Source organism: Myodes glareolus, chromosome 7, assembly GCF_982192425.1.
Source record: "Myodes glareolus chromosome 7, mMyoGla1.1, whole genome shotgun sequence".
In the NCBI taxonomy this organism is placed as follows: domain Eukaryota; kingdom Metazoa; phylum Chordata; class Mammalia; order Rodentia; family Cricetidae; genus Myodes; species Myodes glareolus.
In genome coordinates, this window is record NC_142032.1 from 29,500,805 (window position 1) to 29,523,739 (window position 22,935).

The following is a 22,935-nucleotide window of genomic DNA, read 5'->3' on the forward strand; positions in this document are numbered from 1 at the left end:
GAATAGAGCAGCAATGAACTTGGTTGAGCAAGTGTCATTGTGGTAGGATAGAGCATCCTTTGGGTATATGCCCAAAAGTGGCATAGCTGGATTTTGAGATAGATTGATTCCACCCTTCCTGAGGAACTATCATACTGATTCCCATAGTGGCTGTAGAAGTTTGTACTCCCACCAGCAGTGGATGAGTGTTCCATTTATTCCATGTCCTCACCAGTATGAGTGATTTTATTAGTTTTGATTTGTATTTTATTAATGGCCAAGGGTGTTGAACATTTCTTTGTTTCTCAGCCATTTGAATTCTTCTTCTGAGAAGTCATTTTAGATCTGTACCGCACTTTTTAAGTTAGGTTATTTGTTTTCTTTTTTTCCCCCTTGGGTTTTCAAGACAGGGTTTCTCTATGTAACCAGTCTGACTGTCCTGAAACTCCCTTTGTAAACCAGGCTGGCCTTGAACTCAGAATTGTCTTGAGTGCTGGGATTAAAGGCATATGCCACCACCACCTAGCATGTTTTCTTTTCCTTCTTTTTTTAAAAAAATGTATGTATGTATTTATTTATTGATTTCACGAAACAGGATTTTTCTGTAACAGCCCTAGCTGTCCTGGAACTGTCTCCCTCTGTAAACCAGACTGACCTTGAACTCACAGAGATCCATCTGCCTCTGCCTCCCAAATGCTGCGATGAAAGGCTTGAGCCACCACTGCCTGGTGATTTATTTATTATGTTTGCATTGTTCTGTCTGCATGTTTGCTTGCATGTCAGAAGAGGCATCAGATCTCATTATTTGGGCTATCATATGGTTGCTGGGAATTGAACTCAGGATCTCTCCAAGAGCAGTCAATGCTCTTAAACGCTGAACCATCACTCAAGAGCTAGCTTGTTTTTTGTTTTGTTTTTCAAAATAGGGTTCTCTGTGGAACAGCTCTGGCTGTCTTGCACCTTGCTCTGTATTCCAGGCTGGCTTCCTGCTCACAGAGATCACAGAGATTCACCTGCCTCTGCCTTCTGAGTGCTAGCATTATAGGTGGGCGTCGCTATGCCCAGATGTTTTTTGAGTTCTTTATATGTTTGGCTATTAAGTCCTCCATCGGATGTAGTTGATAAAATCCTTTTCCATTCTGTAGGCTGCCACATTGTCTGAATGATTGTGTCCTTTTGGTTTCATACGGTTCCATTTATAAGTTGTTGGTTTTATTGCCTATGCTGATAGTGTTTTTCTCAGAAAGTTTTTCCTGTGCCATTGAGTTCAAGGCTATTCCCCCCTTTATCTTCTGTCAGCTTCAGTTTATCTGGTTTTTTGTTGAGGCCTTTAATTCATTTAGAGTTGAGTTTTGTGCGGGGTGATAAGTATGGATCTGTTTGCGTTCTACATACAGACATCCAGTTTGACCAGCACCATTTGTGAAGATGCTGTCTTTTCTTTTTCTGTCAGTGTGTATTTCTGGTTTCTTTATCAACAAGATAAAGGTTGTCCATAGATGTGTGATTTATGTCTAGGTCTTTAGTTTGATTCCATTGATCAATTGTTGTCCCTATACTATGCTGGTTTTTGTTACTATAGCATTGTAGTACAACTTGAAATTGGGAATGATTTTTTTATTATTCAGGATAGTTCTAGCTATCCTGGGTTTTGTGTTTCCATATAGAGCTGAAAATTGTTTTTTTCAATGTCTGTGGAGAATTGTGTTGGAATTTTCATGGGGATTGCATTGACTCTGCAGATCGCTTTTGGTAGGATGGCCATTTTTATTATATTAAACCTAGTGGCCCATGAACATGGGAGATCTTTCTATCTTCTGATATCTTTAGTGTCTTAAAGTTTTTATCATACAAGTCTTTCACTTTCTTGGTTAGTGTTACCCCAAGATGAAAATACAGTGTTGTTGTTTTAAAATAATATCCTTATTAGAACATTTTCATCAGGAACATGATAGAAATGAATCTAGATGAAAATCTTTAGCGGAGCAAACACAATTATTTTAGACAACAGTATACATTTTACTTTGTATGGCGTTTAAATTTCTAAACAGTTAAGAATTGTCAGTCTTATACTTGTTGTACCACCCAAATTCTTAAAAATTAGCTTAAAATCTTTATAGGCTATAAGTTGATTTGACTGTTTTCAGTTGCTGTTTCTTTTTTTTCCCCCTTATTTATTTATTTAAAGAATTTCCACTTCCTCCCCTCCTCCCAATACCCTCCCGCTCCCCCCACTCCCTCTCTTCCTCCCTCACCATTCCCAAGAGCAGTCAGGGTTTCCTGCCCTGTGGGAAATCCAAGTTCCTTCCCCCTCCCTCCATGTCCAGGAAGGTGAGCATCCAAACAGACTAGGATCCCAAAAAGCCAGTCCATGCAGATGAAACAAGACCCAGTGCCATTGTCAATGGCTTCTCAGTCAGCTCCCATTTCAGCCACATTCAGAGAATCCGGTTTGATCACATGCTCGTTCAGTCCCAGTCCAGCTGGCCTTGGTGAGCTCTTATTCGATCAGTTCCCTTGAATCAGTGGGTGAACGTACCCTTTGCAGTCCTGACTTCCTTCTTCATGTTCTCCTTCCTTCTGCTCTTCATTTGGACCTTGGGGGCTCAGTCCAGTGCTCCAATGTGGGTCTCCGTCTCTATCTCCATCCATCGTCAGATGAAGTTTCCCTCTGGTTCTGCCTTCCTTGCTCACGTTCTCCCTCCCTCTGCTTCTCATCTGGATCTAAGGAGTTAAGTCCAGTGTTCCAATATGTGTCTCTGTCTCTATCTCCATCTTTCACCATATGAAGGTTCTGTGGTGACATGCAAAATACTCATCAGTATGGTTATGGGCCAAGGCTAGTTCAGGCCCCCTCTCCTCTGCTGTCCAGGGAACAATCTGGGGACCTCTCCTTGGGCCTGGGAACCCCTCCAGAATCAAGTCTCTTGCAAACCCTAAAATGGCTCCCTTAGTTGAGATATAAACTTCCCTGCTGCCATAACCATCCTTCCTCCCTCCCCCCCATCCCATTCCCTCAAGCCATCCCCAATCCTCCCCCTCTCCCCTCTCCCTAACCATCTCCCCTTTCTTCCACCCCCCCACCCCCCGTGCACCCAAGTTTGCCTGGCAATCTTGTCTACTTTTAATATCCAGGAGGATAACTATATGATTTTCTTCAGGTTCACCTTCTTATTTAGCTTCTTTAGGATCACGAATTATTGACTCAAAGACCTTTAACTATGGCTAGAATCCACTTATGAGTGAGTACATACCATATTCTTCTTTTTGGGTCTGGGTTACCTCACTCAGTAAAGCGTTTTCTATTTCCATCCATTTGCATGCAAAATTCAAGATGTCATTGTTTTTTACCGCTGAGTAGAACTCTAATGTGTATATGTTCCATACCTTTTTTAACCATTCTTCTATTGAGGGGCACCTCGGTTGTTTCCATGTTCTGGCTATTACAAATAGTGCAGCTATGAACATAGTTGAACAAATACTTTTGTAGTATGATAGGGCATCTCTTGGGTATATTCCCAAGAGTGGAATTGCTGGGTCCTGAGGGAGGTTGACTCCCAGTTTCCTGAGAAACCGCCACACTGATTTCCATAGTGGCTGCACAAGTTTGCATTCCCACCAACAATGGATGAGTGTTCCCCTCACTCCACATCCTCTCCAGCATAGGCTATCATTGGTGTTTTTGACTTTAGCTATTCTGACAGGTGTAAGATGGTACCTCAAAGTGGTTTTGATTTGCATTTCCCTGATCGCTAAGGAGGTTGAGCATGACCTTAAGTGTCTTCTGGCCATTCGAAGTTCATCTGTTGTGAATTCTCTGTTTAGTTCAGTACCCCATTTTTTAATTGGGTTAATTAGAGTTTTAGTGTCTAGTTTCTTGAGTTCTTTGTATATTTTGGAGATCAGACCTTTGTCTGATGAGGGGTTGGTGAAGGTCTTCTCCCAGTCCGAAGGTAGCCTTTTTGTCTTACTGACAGTGTCCTTTGCTTTGCAGAAGCTTCTCAGTTTCAGTAGGTCCCATTTATTCATTGATTCTCTTATTGTCTGTGCTACTGGGGTTCTACTTAGGAAGTGGTCTCCTGTGCCTATATCTTGTAGACTACTTCCCACTTTCTCTTTTATCAGGTTCAAAGTGGACAGATTAATGTTGATGTCTTTAATCCATTTGGACTTGAGTTTTGTGCATGGTGATAGATATGGATCTACTTTCATTTTTCTACAGGTTGACATCCAGTTATGCCAGCACCATTTGTTAAAGATGCTTTCCTTCTTACATTGTATACTTTTAGCTCCCTTGTCGAAAATTAGGTGTTCATAGGTTTGTGGGTTAATATCCGGGTCTTCTATTCGATTCCATAGGTCGACTTCTCTGTTCTTATGCCAATACCAAGCTGTTTTCAATACTGTAGCTCTGTAATAGAGTTTGAAGTCAGGGATGGTAATGCCTCCAGAAGTTCCTTTATTGTATAAGATTGTTTTGGCTATCCTGGGTTTTTTGTTTTTCCATATAAACTTGATTATTGTCCTCTCAAGGTCTGTGAAAAAGTTTGATGGGATTTTGATGGGGATTGCATTGAATCTATAGATTGCTTTTGGTAGAATTGCTATTTTTACTATGTTGATTCTCCCAATCCAAGACCAGGTTAGATATTAGATTGGCCACACCCGGTTTTTTTTTAGGTCCATTTGCTTGGAAAACCTTTTCCCAACTCTTTACTCTGAGTAGGTGTCTGTCTTTGTGGTTGAGGTGTGTTTCTTGTAAACAGCAGAATGTTGGATCCTATTTTCGTATCCAATCTCTTAAGTCTGTGCCTTTTTATAGGTGAATTGAGTCCATTGATATTAAGTGATATTAATGACCAGTGGTTGTTGACTCTGGTCATTTTTTTTTTTCGGGTAGTAGAGTGTATGTGTTTTCCTTCTTTGAGTTGTGCTTGTGAAGGGTCGCTAGATGTCTGAGTTATTGTAGGCAGTGTAGGGAATGTTGGATTCCTTGGGTTGTGATTTTCCTTCTAATATTCTCTGTAAGGCTGGATTTGTAGCTACGTATTGTTTAAATTTACTTCTATCCTGGAATATTTTTTTTCTCCGTTGATAGTGAACAATAGCTTGGCTGGATATAGTAGTCTGGGCTTGCATCCATGGTCTCTTAGTTTCTGCAGTACCTCTATCCAGGACCTTCTGGCTTTCATGGTTTCCATAGAGAAGTCTGGTTTAAGTCTGATAGGTTTACCTTTATAAGTTACTTGACCTTTTTCCTTTGCAGCTCTTAATATCCTGTCTTTAATCTGAATGCTTTGTGTTTTGATTATTATATGGCAAGGAGATGTTTTTTTCTGATCCAGTCTATTCGGTGTTCTGTATGCTTCTTGAACCTTCATAGGAATATCGTTCTTTAGGTTGGGAAAGTTTTCTTCTATAATTTTGTTGAATATATTTTCTGGACCTTTGATCTGCAATTCTTCTCCTTCTTCTACCCCTATTATTCTTAGATTTGTTTTTTTTTCATTATGTCCCAGATTTCTTGAATGTTTTGTGATGAGAATTTGTTGGATTTGCTGTTTTCTTTGGTCAGAGCGTTTATTTTCTCTATGGTGTCTTCATAATCTGAGATTCGTTCTTCTATCTCTTGTATTCTATTGGTTATGCTTGTTCCTGAAGTCTCTGTTTGTTTACCTAGATTTTCCATATCCAGCCTACCCTCAGTTTGTGTTTTCTTCATTGCCTCCATTTCAGTTTTCAATTCTTGAACTGATTCCATTACCTATTTGATTGTTTTTTCTTGGTTTCCCAGGGTATCGTTTATGAATTTACTCATTTCTTCAAACTTTTTGTTGTATTTCTCTTCCATTTTTTACTCATTTCTTCAATCTTTTTGTTATATTTCTCTTCTATTTCTTTAAGTGAGTTATTCATACCCTGTTTAAGAGACTCTGTTGCTTTCATAATGACACTGTTTTCCACTTCTTCCGGAATAGGGTGTTCAAGTCCTTCTGTTGTAAGATGGTTGGGATCTGGTGTTTTCATGTTGTTTTTCAGATTGTTGGAGGAATTCTTGCCTTGGCGCCTGCCCATCTTTTCCTTCAGATACTCTCCAATGGCTCTTCCCTCCGCTGGGTCTTCTGCTACAGGATCAGTGCCCCTTGCTGGCCAGGAGTCACTTTGCCTGCAGTCCTACCTTGCTGCAGGCAGGCTATTAAAACAAAGGAACTCCTTTCCGTTTGCACTCACCGCCCACAGAGGCTGAGTTGGGGGATTTTATGCCCCGAAAAAGGGAGGAAGGAAGGGAAGGGGTTCCTGGCTGAAAGCGGGGATGGGGTAGAGGGAGAGAGGGCTTAGCTGGGGGAAGCCGCCCCTTCGGAATACCCAGGGAGAAAAGGATGGCAAGAAAATTGTGTGTTCCCTTACTGGGCTTGTGTGGCGAGTCAGGAGCACACTTACCCCTCCGTTGTATCTTCTGCGACAGGATCAGTGCCCCTTGCTGGTCAGAAATCTCCCTGCCTGCAGTCTTACCTTGCTGCAGGCAAACTATTAAAACAAAGAACCTCCCTCCTGCCCCCCACAGGCTGAGTTAGAGGATTTTATGCCCCGAAAAAGGGAGAGAGGAAGGGAAGGGGTTCCTGGCTGAAAGCGGGAATCTCAGTTGCTGTTTCTTATGACCATTTCTTTACTAGATTGGTACGTGTGTTTGATTTCTGTTCATCCTTAAGAAACATAAGTCTTAAAGAAGTCTTTCAACTTTTCCTTGCTGTTGAGGACAAGATGTTTATACTCATGACTTCTTAGATTTATTTTGTGACTTGTGATTATTCTGATTCATTTAATTAATTTATATAATATTTTATATTATAATATAGTTTTATATTAAAAGAGATGGTGTTAGGTTTTTCAAATACTACAGACAGGCCTGGGAAACATATGAACAAGTAGTTGTTTTACATATTATGCATTATTCCCAATCAGTAAAAAGGGAAAACTACAGTTTCGTAAATATCATAGTAAATACGTCTCTGAAAAAAGTTTGAACATTTGTAAATTTATTGCGAATTTGATTATAAAATAATTGGCGAAATGTTAACTTTCATTGATAGCCTAATTTTGCTATTTTAACAATCTGTAAAGTTTGGTCAATACAGGGTTCTTTTGTTTTGTTTTGAACTTGCCAACAACAGAAAATTTTTTCCTTACTGTTTTTAATTGAAATTAAGGAACCAGTATAGTTGAGCTCTTGTGAGAATCTTCTTTTGGGTACAATATAAGGGTTGTTTTGTTGTTTGAATATTTTTCAAGACATGTAGCCTGCTTGATCTGGAACTTACTGTGTAAACCATGCTGTCCTGGAACTCATAGAGATCCTCCTTGCTCCCAAATGCTGATGTTAAAGCTATGTGCCAACATGCTTGGGTGCTATGTTGCCAATTTAATTTGAAAAAAAAATTAATTTGATTGTGTACCTTAATGTAACAATGTAACTCTTCCCCATCTCTCCTCTCCCTCACACACCCTCAAATCATGGAAATCAGTTTAACTCTCAGGTCAGGATTTGGAAAATTTTTATCATTTTGGCATTTTTTGGTAACAGGGTTTTCATTTCATTATATTTTTTGAAGATTTATTTTTATTTGTGTCAGTGGATATTGCATGAATATAGGTTCCTATGGTAGCCAGGGGAGTGTGGCAGATTCCCCAGGACTGGAGTCAGCAGGCTGTTGTAAGATATAATATATACCTTACAATAACTGCTATGTTCTTGTAAATGACTGCTGTGTAAAGTGTCATGTTTTCATTGTACCCTGGGTAAGAAAAACAACAACAAAACAAAAAATACTTGTCTCTGATAATATCAGTTGTAAGTAGTAAGCAGTTCATGTTAGTTATGTAGTGATCAGTGAAGACACACTGGCTTTTAGAGAAAGGGACATCAGTGATTTAGGCACTTGAGTATGACTTCATAGAGAGCTTGGTCACAAGGCTAGGCAAGGAAAAGGTTAAATAGAAAGAACATGAATCCAGTCCTAAGGCAGGCAGTACTGACAGGGCCAGAGAAGAAATATGAAGGAGTCTATTTAGGTTGGAGGAGAGACTTTATGTAGTTGACTGTAGTGGGACCTACAGGGGAAGGTAAGGACGGTTTATACAGTCAGGGAGCATAGCTATAATCCTTTTTCTTTATTTCCTTTCTTTTTTGGTGAGTGGATTAAAGCTTTAAGCAAAACCCAGAGTATTTTAGAAGTCCATCATCAACTGAAAGGAAGCCATGCATTTTGCTTCTAGGATTATTCTGTTCCCATAGTAACAATATCACATGATGGGATTTGCTTGACTAAGGGCTGTGGCTTTTCTGCATTCTCTTCTACTTTCCTCCATATAGTCCTGGCTAACTCTGCAAATAACGCTATTGACCAATTAAAGACATGCGTATAGGTAATGGTAAATCTTTAATTATATTAACTATGTTCAAATTGCTGGATAATATGCAATGCAGTTCTTTTTGGATGATTCACTTCGCAGTAGTGTGTAAGAAGAATTGGAAGTGGGAGAGGCTAGAAACAAGAACTTTTATACTGAAGTCCTGGCAAGAGCTAGAATAAGAAAGTTGGGTGGTAGTGGTGCACGCCCTTAATCCCAGCAGTTGGGAGGCAGAGGCAAGTGGATCTTTTGAGTTTGAGGTCAGCCTGGTCTGAAGAGTGAGCTCCAGGACAACCAGGGCTCCACAGAGAAACCCTGTCTCAAGAAAACAAGCAAAACAAAAAGAGTGGTGATTTGAATGGAAATGTAGTTATTCTACCTTTGAGCTACCATTGAGATGGTGATTTGAATGAGAATGGCTTCCATATACTCCATGTTTGAATACTTACTTGGTGGGACAGTTAGGGAAGGATTAAGAAGTGTGTCCTTGTTGGAGGAGGTGCTTCACTGCTTTGTGTATTAAGATGTAAGCTCCCATCATGCCTTGGTTTATCATCATGATAAACCATACCTCTGAGATCATTCTGAGTTCATCTATGTACTATGTTTTGGCATGTTTAGCACAATCAGAAAATGTTCACCATTGTTTTCATTTTAACTGAAAATTTGGCATTGCTAGAACTTACAGATTTCAAGCTATTTTACCTTTCTTCAAGATTATACTTGTATGTTATTTTTATTGTCATTAGTTGCTCGGATCTTTGTTGTTAAAAGGACAGCATCTCAAAACAATTTTAAAGTACATAATGTGAGGCTGGAGAGATGACTCAGCGGTTAAGATCATGCTGTTCTTCTAGAGGTCCTGAGTTCAAATCTCAGCAACCAACACGGTGGCTTACAACAGTTTAAAGTGGGATCTGATGCTCTTTTCTAGCATAAAGTCATACATGCAGATAGAACACTCATACATACAATAAATCTTAAAAAAAATAAAGTACATATGTTCAAACCCTTTGTTTGAACCTCGATAAGTTCAAGGAAGCTGGTTATCCATTTCAGGTACTTTATTAGCTTAAGGAAATAAGCTCAGTTGTCTATTGTTTGGTATTAATTCATTGGACTTTTATATTGACAACTTACCTGTAACCGCCATACTCACACCTTTTGAGACTGGTCTTGTGTAGCCCAGGATGATCTTGAACTTGCTTGGTAGCAGGCCCATCTGCCTGATTTACGAGTTTACAGACATTATTGTACCCAGCTCTCAATCCTCAACCTCCCAAGTTCTGAGAGTCTTTTTACCCATGCCTGTCCAGCTTTCATTTCTCTAAAGCTGGTTAAATTTTGTTGATATCAGTAGAGTGGACCCTCAGTTTTTAGCTTTTGTTTTTTTTGAAATCAAAATTCACAAGGAGTCTAGAGTATCTCTGGGAAGTATTATGTTTTCTGTTCATTGCTGTTCATAATTCTTACCTGCTTTAAAGTGTATATCACTTTGATATCAAATCAAAGGTTGCTTGTTTTTGTTTTTCTTCTAGGCAGAAAAACTGATGAAGCAAATTGGTGTGAAAAATGTGAAGCTTTCCGAATATGAAATGAGTATTGCTGCTCATCTAGTGGACCCTCTTAATATGCATGTATGTAGCTTTAATCTTACTTGTTTACTCTTACTTTGTTTTTTTGTTTTTTGGTTTGGCAGCCTGTGTCAAAGACTTGGAAGAACATGACTAATTTCAGTGAGTCCCTAAGAGGGGTCAAGAACGACTCAGCATGCTGCATGCACAGATGTGATTCATGCATGAGTTAGACAAAGACAGAGCAACAATAGCCAAAAGGAATGGAACAGAGCCTGGACAAAGCCAGGCCTGCTTTTCTAAGAGTGTTTTCCAGTGCTATCACAAGACCATGTCCATTACTGTATTAAGCTGTGGCTACATGTGCTGTGTCACCACCAGAAAGGTTACTGGAGACATAATCCCGTGTTTTTACTGAGGCCTGTTCATATAGACTCCTTTTCCATATGTGTATCAAAATTCTGTACTCCTATAGGAAAAGAGGTATTCTCCATAAACCATATTGTTAATGCAATTTGGGAGCACTGAGCTGTTTTTATCAAGGAATGAAAAAATAAATTTCCTCAAATCTGAGTTTCCCGGTAGTCAAGGATCATCTTGTTAAGGATACTGTCTCAAGCCTGCTGTGTTAACTCTGCACACAAAGTTTAATGAAACGAGTGTAGTATATGAAACGTCTTTAATCATGTGGTCTTATATTGTACTTTAGTTTAGATTTCCTTTTTTTTTAATGGTAAACAACATAGGATCCTGAATACCAGGTTCCAAGAGCTCAGGGCCTCTGCAGATGATTTCTTGTTTAGATCCTTCATGTATTGTCCTCAAGGACAGTAGATAATAGTATTTATTTACCTTACATGGTAAAATTTTTTGAGGATCAGATTACTATAATTATAAATTCCAGGTTACTGTATAAATATAGCAACAGATATACAAAATAGTCTTATCTAACACATTAATGCTATGTTGGTATAAATATAGGATGAAATATGATAGCTGCATCTCTAAGTCTAGAAAATAAAAATCTGTCTTTTTTATATATGTATATTCAGAGATATATACATACCCTAGAATTAAGCCCCTACTTTATTTTTACTTAGGAATTTACAGTATCAATATTTTGTGGGGAGAGGGAGCAATTGTATCTTTTTCTGTATAAGGATGTACTAATAGACAGTATTTTGTTTTGATTACAACTATCACTCTTCATATTGGTCTACTGGTTTGTCCCCTTCCCAAGTTTAAAGAGAGTAAATACATTGTAAAATATTGCCTCTGACTTGATCATTTACTGCGCTAGCTAGAGTGAGGGCTAGGTTTACTGTTCCCTTTTTGTGTGTGTGGGGGGGCGGTGCTTAGAGCTTCACAAATGTTAGTAAGGAGTCCTAACCACACCTATAATCCAAGTCCTCGTATAATTTATTTGATTTTTACATTTTTATGTACTTTTTTATGTGCATTAGTGTTTTCCTTGCATGTATTTCTGTGAGTCACTTGCTTGCCTAGTGCCTGTAGAGGCCAGAAGGTGTCAGATCCCCTGGAACTGGAGTTATGGACAGCTGTCTACTGCCATGTGGGTTCTGGGACTCAAACCTGGGTCCCCTGTAAGATTAGCCAGTGCTCTAAACATCTGAGCCATCTCTGAAGCGTATCTCCCCTACCTCCATTTATTTTTAAAAGTTGAGTATAGAAGATTTTAAGATTTTTCATTTTTCTTCTTCCTACCCCTTGCCCCCCTCAAGACAGGGTTTCTTTGTGTTGAACTTGACTGACCTGGAACTCACTCTGTAGACTAGACTAGCTTCAGACTCAGAGATCTACCTGCTTCTGCTTCCCAAGTGCTAGGATTAATGACTTAGAAGATTTTTCTATACTATTTCAAAAATACATATACACCTACTTATGACTTACTAAGATTCTTCCTGATTTTGGCAGTTTTGTTTACTTATTTTTTTGTATGTGTGTGTGTATAGGGTGTGAGTTCGTGTGCTTATCAGTCTTGGCATGTGTATACGAATATGAAGGTATGTATGTGTGTATGCATAAATGTGGAGGTCAGGTTGACATCAGGTAGCATTAATCACTTTCCACTTTACTTATTGAGACAAGGGTGTCTTGCTAGATCCAATGCATATGGGTCTGACTACATCTATCTAGCCAGCTTTTCCTCAGAAGCCTCTGCCTCCTAACTGCTAGGATTACAGGTGACTGCTATGCCTACCTGCCTTTATGTGGATTCTAGGGACTTGAACTCCTGTTCTCACGCTTGTAGGGCAAGTATTTTTTTCCTTGTCATCTTCCCCAGCTCTACAGTTGTACTTTTCATAATAAAAACTGCAAGTTCAATTTGGTGGGTATACATCTTATTTCTAAAACTAATTCCTGTCTTTGTTTCACAATGAATGTAATTACATTCACAGTGAATTCTTCCCTAGTAGGCAGTGCTAAATTATTTTAAGTTTGTTCTTCAACCTTTTTCTTTTGGGGTGGAGGGTGTTTCGAGACATGTACAGTCCCAGCTGTCCTGGAGCTCACTTTCGTATTCCAGGCTGACCTCTCTCTCCTGAGTTCTAAGATTAAAGGTGTGATCACCTTTTTTTTTTTTTTTTATCAGAGTGTTTCTTTCTCGTGAGTGGAATGAGTTTACCTTATTCAATCCTTCCAGGTTTTGCATGTGTGCGCTTTTTGTTTTCCTGTTGCTGGAATCGTAATTGTTGGAATTGCTGGAATAGTTTCCTGTATTCTAGGCAAGGTCTCCTACTCTTCAGTAATGCTCCCAACCTTGGTATTTTTTTCAGTAATAAGAAATTATTAAATTCTTTTTTTTCAGCATCATAGAATTTACTTCTGTGAAAAGTTTTTTTATTCATTTTTATCTACAGCTTTAGCCTTTTATTCACATGTATTATTATTATTATTATTTTTTTAAAATATTTATTTATTTTATTTATTTATTATGTATACAATATTCTTTCTGCATGTATACCTGGAGGCCAGAAGAGGGCACCAGACCTCATTACAGATGGTTGTAAGCCACCATATGGTTGCTGGGAATTGAACTCAGGACCTTTGGAAGAGCAGGCAACGCTCTTAACCGCTGAGCCATCTCTCCAGCCCTCACATGTATTATTAAATTATAAAATATTTTGCCGTTGGGAGGCGAATGTGTGTGTGTGTGTGTGCTCACATGTATATACGTTGTGAAATTTACGTTGACCTTAACTTTTGCCAGGTTACTTGGAGTGATATAGCAGGTTTAGATGATGTCATTACAGATCTGAAGGACACAGTCATCTTACCTATCAAAAAGAAGCATTTGTTTGAGAACTCCAGACTTCTGCAGCCTCCAAAAGGTATGATTAGTATATATATTTGTCTAAGCATTAAGAGGCTAGAAAACATTGTGAATTTTTTGTCTTAAGGAAATGTTTTCCATGAAGTCAGATTCTTAGTAGAATGCTGAGATCCAGTGAATTGTTTTATAAAGAATTTTAAAATATTCACTCATTCTTCTACTTCTAGAATTTTGATGAATTCTACTTTGTATAATATAAGTGTATAATAATTCTTTTATTTGAAATGCTTGTCTACTACATGTAAGTAAATTGAAATTTGAGAAATTAAGTCTAAAAAAATTTCAAAAATCAAAATTTTCTTTTGATTTTGTTTTCTAGCAAAGCCAGCATCTTGTTGGTTCACAATTTTAGTGATTTTATTTTTTTCCTTTTAGTGATCTGCTTTTAGATGATAGTGCTTCTTATAGCATTTGCAGGATGAGCTGGAAATACTGACCTTTATATTGAGATTAAATACTCTGAGGCAGCATCTTCATTTGCAGTTTCACTTTGGGAACTGCATCACTTAAGGAGTTGGGAATGCATCTGACTACATCTTCAGATCCTTCTATTTTTATTCATGCAAACTTTAATTATACTTAAGCTTTGTTAAAGGTAATTCAAATAATTCAAGATAATGTTCAGAAAGAAAAGTTGAGTTGAACATGGTGACTGCTGCTTGTTCTAACAGCGCTTTGGGGGCTGAGACAGGAGAATTTTGAAGTCAAGGCTAGACTGGGCTACAGAGCTAGACACGATCAGAAAAACTAAAGCAGAAATTTAAGTTAGCCACTAATAAGGTAATATATTTGTCACTACTGAAGCATATCTCAAATTTGGATTTGTTTGTTTGTACATGTTATTCCTTAACCTAAATCCTTTAGTTGCTTCTAATATTTAACCATGCAAAGGCTTCATTAAAAAAAATGTCATCTTAGCTGATCCTATGTAAATTTCGCTAGATGTGGTAATACATGCATATGATCCCAACATCAGAGAAAGAGGCAGTCTAGGGGGGAAAGGCACAGGGATTAATCTTCAGGAAGGGGTGTGAATTTTTAAGCTTTTATAAAACAAAACACCTTTTGATTTGTTGCATCTGTTATGGAAGTATCAGATTAGTTCAGGAACTCTGAAAAGTTTGCACAGTGTCTCATTAGCGTACAGAACTGTTTATTATTCTTCATATATGTCAATACCGTGGGGACCACTTGAGCAAAAAGTGGAGAAGTACTACTTTGAATAGCCTTGTGATTTCATTGCCAGTGTTTTGTGAAATAGCATCCGTACAGGAGTGGAGAGTAAGGTATGTGATGGATAATCCCAGTGACAGCTCCCAGCACTACTGTAAGACTTAGAGCCCTGGTCCTGAAATGAGACATTGACATCTCCTCACATGCCCTTGACATAGCTCCATCTATCCAAGGATTATGACTCTTAAGCTTTTATTACACACTTAATTCTTAGTCATTTGTAGCTGCGTAGTTAAGAATACTAATTATAATCTGTGATGAGAAATAATTGGAAAACTTTAATCTGCTAAGAATTATACAGCTATACCACAGGGGTAAAATATTCAAAGTGATAAATGAATGCTTTGAAGTAAGTCAGATTCTTAAAAGTACTGTGTATATTTGTGAAGTGATGATGTAGCTGGAAGTGTATAAAATATAGGCTTTTATGTCAAGAAGCTTGCTGCTAGTTAGATTTGTATTCCACATTAAAATGTAATCCTAAATGTATTTTCAGCTTTAAATAAAATGACATTACATTACTAGTCTCTATTGTTTTATGTGGTTACCCCACAAAACAGTGTTAGTAGATATTTTAAGCACCTACATGACTTAGTTAAAAATTACAAAGAACCATACATGGTGGTACATGTCTGAAGTTTCAGTACTGTAGAGGGTGAATATGAAACCAGCTTATTTGCTACGTATGTGCATAGCAAAACCTTTAAAAGGAAGAGATTGCTTGAAAATATTAACAATCCCTGATGACAAAGCTTAAAGATTTAAAATTTTAAAATAGGCTTTTTGATAGCTTAGTTTAAAATGATTAAGCTTGGGTTGGTGGATATTCCAACTTTAGTCTTAAAAAATTAAAACCAGTGGGGGAAAAAGTCTATGTATACTTAAGAAAAAGTTTGAGCATTATTTTTAAGTGAGAAAAAATAGTTAAGTTTCTGAAAATAAGTTCATATTTTTTCCTTTGTGTGTGTGCAGTTGGGGGGGGGCACTGTTTGAGACAGGGTTTCTGTGTAGCCCTAGCTGCCCTGAAACTCATTCTGTAGATCAGGTTGGCCTCCAATTCAGAGATTCACCTACCTCTGCCTCCTAAGTACTAGGATAAAAGGTGTCTACAACTACTCCCAGTCAAAATTTTCATTTAAAAATATTTTTAAAAATTTTTGAAGAGGAAATTTATCATGTTTTTCTCTTGCTTTGAGCCTTTTTTTTTTCCTTTTTCTTTTCCTTTTTCTCTCCGCTGTCCTGGAATTGTTCTGTAGGTCAGGCAGGCCTTAAACTTACAGAGATCCTCCTGCCTCCACCTCCCGAGTGCTGGAATAAAAGGTATATACCACCACTGCCTGGCTTGCTTTGAATTTTACTTTTGTTATGTTTGAGACTATTGGATATTTCCAAAAACCTTCCAGTTTATTCTATCATATACCATCTATAAATGTCATTTTAAAAGTATTATTGTATGAGAAAAATTGAGCTTTCAATTAAATATTTAAGACTGGATTGTAATACCAAATCTGTCTTGGATAATTTATAGCTAGGACCATAATTTTAGTGATGATTCAGTAAAAGCTACTCCATTTTAAGTGAGAAACAGTAATGATTGCCTTTTTAAGCTTTTACTTAACCTGTTAAGATCTTTTAATATGTTAAAATATTTACCACCCTATTTTGTATTTAGGGTCAGATTGCTGTCAATTAAAGATTATAGAGGATAAAACAGTTTTATCCTTTGAAAATTAGAATGATACTACTGATAATGCCTTTTTGGAGAAGATGATTATCCTGGAAAAGACTGATGTCCTTTTTATGAAGACATAAGTCTTTGAGCAATGGTAAAATGTATTTACCATAGTCCGTTTGGAAGTTGCCATTTCCTAGAGGTCATTATCAGGATGTTGTGGTGCTCTCTTAAAAAAGTTAATAGAGAAATTGAGTAGTGAGACCTTTTTTGTGTGTGTGAAATTAGTACTATATTTATTACCTTGTAAACTAAAGAAAACCTCTTATTTTCTTAAGGGTAATAATGAAATATTGTTGATTTCCAGGTGTTCTTCTGTATGGACCTCCAGGCTGTGGGAAAACGTTAATTGCCAAAGCTACAGCCAAAGAAGCAGGCTGTAGATTTATTAACCTTCAGCCTTCAACACTGACTGATAAGTGGTATGGAGAATCTCAGAAACTGGCTGCTGCTGTTTTCTCCCTTGCCATAAAGCTACAGCCTTCCATCATATTCATAGATGAAATAGGTATGCTGTTTTCTATATGAGCATCTTAAGTCATTTTAGAGGTGCTACGAGAGAGCCAAATTTAATTTTAGTATTTGTCTACGTCTACGGTAAACCAAAAGATTTGTTTCTTTTTTTAAGATTTTTTTTATTCATGTATTTTATGTATATGAGTGCTTTGTTTTCATACAACCATTACTGATGGTTGTAAGTCATCGTGTGGTTGTTGGGAATTGAACTCAGGACAGAAGAGCAGTGTAGTAAAAGGAGCGGGCTGTGTCCCACCATCTGGCAAGCTTAGCCACCGAAATAATTACACAGAAACTGTATTTATTTAAACACTGCCTGGCCCATTAGTTCTAGCCTCTTATTGGCTAATTCTCACATCTTGATTAACCCATTTCCATTAATGTGTATCGCTACTTGACTGTGGCTTACCAGCATGAGTCTAACCAGCGTCTGTCTTGGGCAGGAGAATCATGGTGTCTGCCACACTTTCCTTCTTCCAGCATTTTGTTCTGTCTACTCCGCCCACCTAAGGGCTGCCCTATCAAAAGACCAAGGCAGTCTCTTTATTCAACCAATGAAGGCAACACACAAATACAGAAGGAACTCCTACACGAGAGCAGTCAATTGCTCTTAACTACTGAGCCATCTTCTAGCCCCAAGATTTGTTCTTTTTAAAGAATTTGTATGGGTGAGTATGGCATTGCACACATATGGAGGTCAGAAGACAGTGTGGTAGGGTCAGTTCTTCCACATTTACATAGGACTAAGAGATCAAACTCAGGTCACCATGTTTGTGCAGTCAAAGCCTTTACCTCTGAGCCTTCTTGCTAGCCTCAAAATATATATTCTAATATTCTGTGCATAATTTCCATGTCATGTAGTGGACCATAAACTTGTTTACTCACTTATTTGATTGCTAAATGTCTTTTCTCCATTTCAAATAGTACATATGTTGTAGACATACACTTCTATGAATGTTTTCTCATGCATATGATTATCCATGATAAATATCTAGAAGCTGAACATCCTTTAATCTTGGGGTTGCTTGTTCTTGAAAGTGTTACACTAATCTGGGAAAGACTGAGCTGTATGCCTGCAATCCCAGCACTGGAGATTATAAAAGAATCAAGAATTCCAGGCCAGTGGTTGAGAATGAAGTTAATTTGGTAGAATGCTTGCCTATTTTGTACATAAGCTTGGAGTTCAGTCCCAACATCTTAAGCATAAACTGGGCCTGGTGGCCCACACCTGTGATTCTAGTAGCTTTCTGGAAATGGAGTCAAGAGGATTAAAAGGTGAGGTCATTTATGTCTATTACATAGGCCTGGTCTACATGAGACCTGTCATAAAACAAAACAACATGGAGAAGGAAAAAAAAATTTCCTTCCTTCTTCCTTCCCTCCCTCCTCCCTTTTTAACATATATTATGAGATAGGAATTTAATTTCATTCTTTTCCATTTGGATAGTCAACTTAGAAAAAAAATTCTACCTTTTATGTCCTGAATTTTTATGGACTCTAAATTTTGTGGCTCATAAATATTTTTATTCTTGGTAGTATATTATTATGAGGATTGTAGAGATGGCCCATTGGTTAAAAATTCTTGCTACTCCTTCAGAGGACCTGAGTTTGGTTCCCAGTGTCCATGTCAGGTGGTTCACAACTGTCTGTAATTACAGATACAGGGAATCCAACACTGTCTTGTGGCCTTCGTAGGTACCTACACGTGTGACATATACACATAAATGAAAAAAGGCAAGTATGTCTTAAACTTTTAATTAAACTATCCCTGCCCCAGAGGGCTTCTCTATGTAATAGCCTTCAATGTCCTGGAACTCACTTTGTAGACCAAACTAGCCTCAAACTCACAGAGCTCTGTCTGTCACTGCCTACCAGGTGCTAGGATTAAAGACGTGCACCATCACTCCCTAAAATATATTCTTATTTTGTTTAATTATTTGGATTTTTTTTTTACATGTAACTTATCATTGCTGAGTTATGCAATTTTATGTAGTATGATAGACTAAATAAAACCAGAGAGGTTCAGGATTTAGCTTAGTGATAGAGTGCTTTCCTAGCAAATGCAAAGCTATATATATTCAGTTTCCAGTACTAAAAAAATAAAACATAATTAAAACTGGTTAAGAAAAAAGAAAGAGTTGGAGTTGGCTTCGCTTTTAAAAGTGGTTGAAGGCCAGGTGTCGGGGGCAAACCTTTAATCCCAGCCCTTGGGAGGTAGATGCGGTTGGATCTCTGTGAATTCAAGGCCAGCCTTGACTACACAGCAAGTTAGTTTTAGGACAACCAGGACTACACAGAGATATCTTGTCTCATAAAGTGGTTGCTGATCTCCCAAAGGACCCAGGTTTGGTTCCAAGCAGGCACTTTGAATGTAATTTTAATTCCAGGGGATCTGATAAACTACTGTCATTGTAGGCACCCCTAGTCTCTCTTTGTATCTCTCATTCACTCACTCTATCTCTCTCTCACACACACTCTTAAGAATGTCTTTTTAAATAAAAACAAATACATGTATAAAGAGAGAAGATGCCTAATATGTTTTTGATTGCTTACTTGCCTTGTGTATCTGTTCTTATCAGTTTACTCTTTCAATCCGTTTTGAGTTTTTGGTGTATATCTTAATTGAACAAAAAGATTATAGCTGGATTTTTTTGTTTGTTTTGTCTTTTTGTTTTTCAAGGCAGAGTTTCTCTGTGTAACAGTCCTGGCTGTCCTGGCACTTGCTTTGTAGACTAGACTGGTCTCGAACTCACTAAGATCCACCTGCCTGTGTCTCCCAAGTGCTGGGATTAAGAGTGTGCCACCACCACCCAATAGCTGGATCTTTTTTTTAAACTTTAAAACACAACTCCCCTTTAGCTGAAAAGTATGTAGTTTGCATTTACTATGAAAATTAATATAGTCACATTTATTTCCAATTCATAGTCATTATGAAAGCTAGTGTAGTCAGTATTTATTTCTGTTACATGATTTTATCCTTTTTGTTTACCAGTGTGGTAGATCACCTTCTACCTCCTTAGAATTTTCCTTTCCCTTCTATACATTTGAGGCTATTTATTATTTTTTTTTAATATTGAAACAATTTATAAACCTGCTTATCTTAAAAAAGCCTAAAGTTTCCCAGGCATGGTGGCTGATACCAGTGATCCCAGTACTTAAGCTAAGACTTGATTTGTGTGACTTCAAGGCTGTCTTGGGCCACTGAATGAGACTCTGCTTTTTTTTTAAAAAAAATTATTTATATACCTATACAGACACATACATACACACTCATGCTTAATTACCATCTACAGAACTTCAGTCAAGTTGTTCAGATTTTGCCCTCTTTTAAATTGAAGTTGTTAGCTTATTTTTGGACTTAGGTGCTCATTATGTTTTGAATAGAAGTCTGTCAGGTACATGTATGAATTCTAATTAGTCTTAATAAATAAAATCCAGAATCAGGGGATGTTAGGGGATGGAAGCTTAGGGATCAGAGAAGCAGAGAAGCCGGCCACTAGAGAGACTTTTTATCTCTATCAGTGCTAAGACTGAAGGGACGATCCTGTCCTCTGACTGTCTCCTCAGACTACAACTTCAGACTGCAACTGTCTTCACCAAACCTCAGATTAAAATGTAGTGATATTTCACATGTATTTTAATAAATAAAGCGTGCCTGAAGATCAGAGAGTAAAACAGCTGCCCTGGCTGGCCTTACAGACCAGGCAGTGGTGACACACACCTTTAATCTCAGTAGCCATACTAGTTTGCCATAGAGACCAGGTGGTAATGCTACATGCCTTTAATCCCAGCGCTAGAGAGGACTATAAGGCAAGAGGAGACAACTCTCACACAGTCTCTTTCTGAGATTCCTGAAGACAGAATTGCTATTTTTTCAGAGGTAGAGGTAAAAGGTTTCTCTAATGGCTGACCTCTCTACTTCTCTGGTCTCTCAGCTTTTACCCCCAAATATCTGTCTCTGGGTTTTCATTAATTGTGCTACATACATGTTTATCTCTGGGTTTTCATTAATTGTGTTGCATACATGTTTTGCAGATACTTTCCCCAATCTGTAGCTTTTCTTTGTATCCTCTTAGCAGTATCCTTTTGTAGATAAAACTTTCTAATATCAATAAATCTTTTTTAAAAGAGATTTCATACACTTTTGGATGTTATATGTAAAAGTTATCACCAAAATTCATGTCACATGTCACTTTTTCCTTTATTGCTAGTTTTGGGTCTAGGAGTCAAACATCAGCTCTTGAGTATGCTAAGCAAATGCTCTTTTTCTAGACTGTAATCCATTCTTTGTGTATTTGACATGTGGTCATTCTGTTGATGAAACATGATTTGTCAGATATATATTAACTTCCTTAAGAAATACTTTATTCAAGCTGAGTGTGGTGGTTGCCTGTGGTCCTAGCACTTGAGAGGTAAGGATAGGAGGATCAAGTAGGTTATCTTCAGATACATGGCAAGTTCCAAGCCAACCTGGGTTTATGTAAGAGCATGCCTTAGAAACATATATGTGGGGGCTGGAGAGATGGCTCAGAGGTTAAGAGCATTGCCTGCTCTTCCAAAGGTCCTGAGTTCAAATCCCAGCAACCACATGGTGGCTCACAACCATCTGTAATGGGGTCTGGTGCCCTCTTCTGGCCTGCAGGCATACACACAGACAGAATATTGTATACAAAGTATATAAATAAATATTTTAAAAAAAAAGAAACATATATGTGTTATCTTTAGTTCTCTTCCCGTGTTCTTCCCCTTCTTGCTCTTCTGCAATGGGGTCTCTCTGAAAGTCAAGTGATACTGCTGCCTTAGCCTAAGTGCGCTAGGATTATAGACATGAACTGTCATACACTGATTATCCAATGTTTTTGTTAGTATTTACAGTCTTTTTCTATCTTATTACTATTCTAAAGCATTGTTATTTGTCTTTTTAAAACAACATATAGTTTCTATTTATGTTGAATGCTGATTATTGATGTAGCTGTGTAATGGGACATTGTGGAGTTTTCGTAGTTTTGTTTTGTTTTTCCTTTCTTTTTTTTTTTTTTTTTGGTTTCTCTGTGTTGCTTTGGAGCCAGTGCTGGAACTAGCTCTTGTAGACCAGGCTGGCCTCGAACTCACAGATATCCACCTACCTCTGCCTCCCGAGTGCTGGGATTAAAGGTGTGCGCCACCACTGCCCGGTGTTTTCATATTTTAAACAGTTACCTTGCAAGCACTGCTTTTTGATAGTGAAGACAATTGAGAAAGGTTAAATTAGTTGAATTTATAATATTTATAATGTTTGTCTTCCACAAGTAAGTGACTAGACTTTATCCAGTACAGATGTGAGTGCAGCATGAATAATAAAAACCCAGAGACAGGTATTAAGGTTCAAGCTGAAGATCAGAAAAGCAGAACAGCCAAGCCACTGGAGAAGTCTTACTTCCAAGGCTGAGTGACTGCAGACTGGGATCTGAGCTTCTGTCTTTTCCCGTTTTATATTCTCCTTTAGTTCTGGAATTAAAGATGTGTGACTCCCTAGTACTGGAATTAAAAGTGTGAACCACCTCTACCTGGATCTATTTCTGTACTCATCTTTTATAGCCCAGGGTGGCCTTGAACTAACAGATCCATCTGCCTCTCCCAAATCCTGGGATTAAAAGTGTGTGCCACCACTGCCTGGTCTCTGATAGCTTTTGCCCTCTGATCTTTAGACCAGCTTTATTTATTAAAACTTAAATAAAATATCCCTATATGTTAGTTGGATTCACAGTCCTGTAATAGGAAGTTTTATATAAAATTAGAATTGTTTAAAAACATCCAGGATATATATATGTGGGGTTATCTTGTCATAGTGATACATAGTTTCTGAAATTAACTTTTTTGTTGTTGTTTTGGTTTCAAAGTGGTCTCAAAGATAGGACAGCCCTATATCTTAGGCTGTCTTGGAACTCTCCCAAGATGACCTTGAAAGTTACCATTCTCTTGCCTTACTTAGCCTCTCAAGTGCTGGGCTTAAAGACCCCCATTGCCATGCCTTGCTCTCTCGGAATTCTTTCTTTTCCTTTTAATCTTGGAGCTTTTATAACACATTTTATGTCATTTTCATATGCAATTGGTAAATTGTGAACTGATGGTTCAAGGCATAGACCCTATAGTTACTT

At 37.9% G+C, this 22,935-nt stretch overlaps 1 protein-coding gene across 3 annotated transcripts in view; it reads left to right on the forward strand.

Annotated features, from left to right (window-relative positions):
* Atad1 (ATPase family AAA domain containing 1) overlaps nucleotides 1-22,935 on the forward strand; it is a 72,470-nt gene that overhangs the window by 31,702 nt on the left and 17,833 nt on the right. For all 3 annotated transcript variants that reach the window (XM_048438851.3, XM_048438848.3, XM_048438847.3), the window contains 3 exons: nucleotides 9,927-10,025; nucleotides 13,195-13,315; nucleotides 16,590-16,790. In XM_048438851.3, the coding sequence (XP_048294808.1) occupies nucleotides 9,927-10,025; nucleotides 13,195-13,315; nucleotides 16,590-16,790 (421 nt within the window). The remainder of the gene's footprint in view (nucleotides 1-9,926; nucleotides 10,026-13,194; nucleotides 13,316-16,589; nucleotides 16,791-22,935) is intronic.